The sequence below is a fragment of the Myotis davidii genome, unplaced genomic scaffold, assembly GCF_000327345.1.
Source record: "Myotis davidii unplaced genomic scaffold, ASM32734v1 scaffold573, whole genome shotgun sequence".
NCBI classification, from domain to species: domain Eukaryota; kingdom Metazoa; phylum Chordata; class Mammalia; order Chiroptera; family Vespertilionidae; genus Myotis; species Myotis davidii.
Genome location: NW_006285997.1, coordinates 518,258 through 523,272, shown reverse-complemented (window position 1 = coordinate 523,272; position 5,015 = coordinate 518,258). Strand labels below are relative to the sequence as shown.

General features: G+C 52.0%; 1 protein-coding gene across 1 annotated transcript in view; it reads right to left on the bottom strand.

The window, feature by feature from the left end:
* The window catches only part of DOCK4 (dedicator of cytokinesis 4), a gene marked incomplete at its 3' end in the record, with an annotated part of 102,802 nt that overhangs the window by 78,410 nt on the left and 19,377 nt on the right, over window positions 1-5,015 (bottom strand). The window contains exons 8-11 of the mRNA XM_015559687.1: window positions 4,238-4,389; window positions 2,790-2,871; window positions 1,153-1,213; window positions 278-410 (exon numbers count right to left, since the gene is read on the bottom strand). Coding sequence (XP_015415173.1) covers window positions 278-410; window positions 1,153-1,213; window positions 2,790-2,871; window positions 4,238-4,389 — 428 coding nt within the window. The remainder of the gene's footprint in view (window positions 1-277; window positions 411-1,152; window positions 1,214-2,789; window positions 2,872-4,237; window positions 4,390-5,015) is intronic.

Genomic DNA, 5,015 nt, shown 5'->3' with positions numbered 1-5,015 from the left:
TAACTGCTCACCTGCCTGCCTGATCGCCAACTGCTCACCTGCCTGCCTGATCACTCCTAACTGCTCGCCTGCCTGCCTGATCACTCCTAACTGCTCGCCTGCCTGCCTGATTGCCCCTAACAGCCTCTGTCTTAGCCCCCGCTGCCACAACTTCTGGATGGTCTTTACACAAATAATCAAGGTAAAGTGAGGTCCTTAGGCAGATCCCAGTAGGCCCTGGTTCCCGGGCCCTGCCCTGCCCCAACCCCTGCGCCCACCCCCGCGGGCAGCCTCTTACATGTACACTTTCAGGATGAGGTCGTCCTTGGTCTCCCCGGTCAGCAGGTCGGCTATGCTGAGGACCGCGCAGCCAAAGGGGCGCCGGTACTGGACGCTGCAGGCGTTCTTCTTCTCTCCCGCCCCCATCCGACCTGCCAACGGGAAGCAGACATGGCCGGGAAGTCATGGATCTGGGCCTCACAAGCCACACACACCATCATCATGTCATTGGCCACGGGAAGGACACAGGTTTGGGGCGACAGGAGGTGACGCTTCAGCCCGGGACCCTCCCCCGCAACGACCTAGCCGTGACCTCGATCATCGAGGAAACGTGAGGACCGAGTTGGTCCCACACCGGAAGCCTCCTCCCCAAGGTCCCGCGAAGGCGCCAGGAGGCCCGGGTCCGAAAGGCAGGGAAGTGCCTCTGCCAGGGCACGTGCCTGCTTGTGGATTCGATCCCCAGCCCCAGCTGGGGCGCAGGCAGGAGGCAACTGATCCATGTGTCTCTCTCACATCCATGCCTCTCTCTCTCTCCTCTTCCCTCCTGCCTTCCACTCTCTTAAAAAAAAAAACAATGGAAAAAGTATCCTCACTCCTCGTGTGAGGATAAAAAAATGATGAACACAAAATTGTTGAATCAAACGGTCAGGGAGCCCCATGAAACAAAAAGAAACAACAAACTCCGCGAGGACTTGTGGCAGAAGACTGTGCCGGGTGAGCGGGCTGCACGGGAGTGGAGAGGCCGGGGAGCAAGCCCCACCCTCCCTGTTCTGGGATTCTCAGGCGCAGCTCCGGCTCCGACGTCTTTCTGATTCAGGCAGCAGGCAAGTTACAAGGACAGAGGCCTCGCTGCACGCCTTCCCCATGTGCTCCCCCCGACAGGGTCACACCTACCGATCCGGATGATGTGCACCGTGATGTAGATGTCCCTTCGTAGCTCGCCGCTGCTCAGATCCTGCCAAAAACAAAGCCCAGTTACCGTAGAACTTGTCCGTTATGGGGGAGCCGTGAAAGGGCCCAGCACATTATTCCTGCAAATAACAGACAAAACGGAGCTGCCACACGACCCAGCAATTCCACTTCTGGATATTTATCGAAGAAAATAAGAACGCTGATTTAACAAGAGACGTGCAGCCCTGTGCTCCCTGCGGGATCAGCAGTAAGAACCAAGATGTGGAAGCAGCCTCCGTGTCATGTACAGATGGGCACAGAGGGAGGACGCGGCTCCCGTACACAGTGTACAGTGGTTGGCACGAGAAAGGGAAACCTCGCCAGCAACAACATAGATGGACCTGGAGTGTATGAGGCCGAGTGAGATACTAGTAAGTCAGAGAAAAACACACACTGCGTGGCCTCGCGTACATGTGGGACCTAAACGAAGAACGATTAATAAACAAAACGAGGCAGAAACAGACCCACAGAGAGGAAGCTGATGGCTGTCGATGGGGAGGGGGCGGGCAGATGGAAATAAAAAACAAACCCACAATAACTAGCTCACAAGACTACCAGCGCCCACACACACACAGAGAGCTGTAAAGTTTTTAGAGGGCATCATAGAGAAAGGAGAGTTGTGTTTCACAGCATTATGATGGGGGACTCTTTAAAGATTTACTGAGCTTTCCGTAGTACCTTTCTAAATGAAAGTTAGGTTATTTCCTCCCCCCAAAAACCAACATAGATATTTTTAATGGTATTTTTGTAGCAGAAGCATATAGTTCAAATCCTGTTCTAAAAGTACAGTGGGGCCTTGACTTACGAGTTTAATTCGTTCCGTGACGGAGCTCATAACTCAAATTACTCGTATGTCAAATCACTGTGACGTTCGTTGTGCCAACTAGTGGTGGGGTACCTGAAGCTGGCTCGTAACCCGAATTTTTTTGAGCTTGCCACTCAAAGCAAAAAATCGGCCGAGAGACGGCTCGTATCTCAAAAAAACTCGTTAGTCGGGACACTCGTAAGTCAAGGTCCCACTGTACTATAGTGGCCCGGCTGGTGTGGTTCAATGGTTGAGCATTAACCTATGGTTTGATTCCCAGTCAGGGCACATGCCCAGGTTGCAGGCTCTCAATCCCCAGTAGGGGGCGTGCAAGAGGCAGCTGACCCATGATTCTCTCTCATCATTGATGAATGTTTCTATCTCTCTCTCCTTCTCCCTTCCTCTCTGAAATCAATAAAAATATATTTTTAAAAAATAAATAAAAATACTATAGTGGACTTGACTGTAGGTTTACTGACGTCACATGATAGTTAAAGGGAAAGCCCGCTCTCATGTCAACCTCTCCCTCACTCATTCTCATATCGAGTCACGTCGCCTATCCAACACCAGGCGAGCTACCAACCCTGCACTCTGCGGGGAGTGTGACCAGCTCCAGGACCTGCGAGGAACGCAGGGGCGACCCTGTCCGAGTCCCGGGCACTCCTGGCCTTTGCGTGTTCCTCGCAAAGTTTAAGCCAATGGCCTGCGCTGGCTCACAGGGATCCACGTCCCCGCAATAACACGCAGCGCCACGGGGAGGACGCGGCGCACTCACCACGAAGAGAGAGCAGTGGCGCTCCGGCTTGTCGGGGGCTTTGGGCAGCCCGTTCCTGTTCAGCCTCAGGAAGAACCGCTCGCTGCGGGAGAGAAGGTGGTTAGCGTCTTACAGGCTGTTTAGTAGCTCGGGCGGGCGCTTCCCCGGGTGCCCCTCAGCCCCAGGCGGCTCCACACCCGTTAGATCACGCGCGTGACATCGAAGCTTTTCTAGAAAACAGAAGCGCCCCCCAGACAACCACCATCGGCTCCACTTCGGACAAAACCGGCAAAGCAGCAACCACAGAGCCGAGAGCGTAAACGTACACGCGAACAAAACAGACTTAATCTCACAGAAGCGTCCACTTGGGTCTTATATGATTTTATTAACCGACGCCACCCAACTACTTCAATAAAATTTTAATAAACTTGAAAGAAGAGGTTTCCATGCCAGTTGCTATCATCCGGAGGAGGCTCAAATGCAGAGTGTGGGTGGCTGCAGATTCCAGAGCGCAGGCTGGGCACGGAGTAACTCACCAGAGAGCTTACGGCTATCAGTGCATGAAAAATAAGCTTCATGCATATGTCCTAAACCTTTCCTTTTTTTTTTTTTACTAGAAAAGAAATGTTCCAGGATTACTTTGTGTTTGTAAAACAATACATGTGGCCTGGTGTTCCTAAAAACTGTCAGTATCTACGTATTTTGATGTGTTTTTTAAAGCATGGTACAGCTGGGTCCTTACGTGTGATTTGTAGGCTACAACATATATTCTAAATTTGAATTGGAAAAAACTTAATGCAAACGATGGTGTGTGTTATGCTCAACTTTAAAAAACAAATGTATGGAAAGTTTAAGGCACTCAAACACATCCAGTATAAGTTCCTACTAAATATTGAAAGCTTGCCCCGAGAGAGCCACAACAGGTGAGACTCAAAGCACAGCAAAGAAGAAAAAAGTACATGTGCACATATAACCTATGGAAACTGCTCATCAGGACTCAGCTCCAGAGCTTTAGTGGGAAGGTTTCCGGGTACACTGATCATCTATCTCCTGGTATCCTCTGATCCAGGTGGGATGAGAATAGGCTATTATTCACTGTAAACAGGAAAGCTACCATGTGCTGACTAATCAGCAAGCAGACTTCGAGCTATTCTATCTTCCCTGAACTATCCACACAAAGTAACCCACACAGCCCTGACATCAAGTCCTATTTCCACGTTAAGAACGATTATTACAGTCCTACAGCCCCTTTGCGTTTTGCTAGAACTTTCCCATACATCCCCCGTCTAACTTTCAGGGGAACCTCCACACGGTAGGAAGTGTAGACACCACAGGGTCCTACCAATCAGAAAGTGGGGCTGAGAGAAGAACGCATACCAGGTCATCTGGTCCACGCCCACCTGTGACCCAGGTCATCTGGTCCACGCCTGCCCGGGCCCCAGGCCCCGGCGGCACCGGGACGCAGTTACCTGATGGGGCGGTTCTCCCTGCTGTCGAAGAGCGAGAAGACGACCTCGAGCTCCTCGCCCAGGTTGGAGCACATGAGGCTCTTCAGCTGCACGAAGAGGTGGTGGCTGCTGGCCTGCGCCGGCGCGTCCTTCTTCCGGTGCCGATGCTCCATCTGAAGGACCCCCCACAGACACGGGATCAGCCAGGGGATGGTGGGAGCACCCACCCAGTGAGCTGCGGGGTGACCCTGCTGTCCTGTGCCATGCAGGTGTCCCCAGCCCACGACGGGGTCACCTCCAGACACACTGGTCGTAAGTGGAAAATAGCCCAAGTCAAAACTGCACTGGTGCCCGGCCAGGTGGCTCAGTGGTTGAGCATCGATCTATGAACCAAAAGGTCACGGTTTGATGCCCAGTCAGGGCACACACCTGGTTGCAGGCTCCATCCCCGGTATGGGGCGTGCAGGAGGCAACCGATCCATGATTCTCTCATCATTGATGTTTCTCTCTCTCCCTCTCCCTTCCTCTCTGAAATCAAATATGTATTTTTTTAAAATGCACTAAATACATCTAACCCACCGAACATCACAGCTGATTATTTTGAGGCCATTATTTTGAGTTTCATCTCAAGACAAATCACATTTCTCTACTTCTAATCAGAAGCAGGAGCACAGGTGGGCATGATGGGGCGTGAAAACACGAACACAAAATCCAAAAACAATACAGAACCCTGTGCGGAACAGGCAGCTGACCCTTGAGATCTGGAGGCCACCACTGCCCAGCATCACGAAAGCAAACC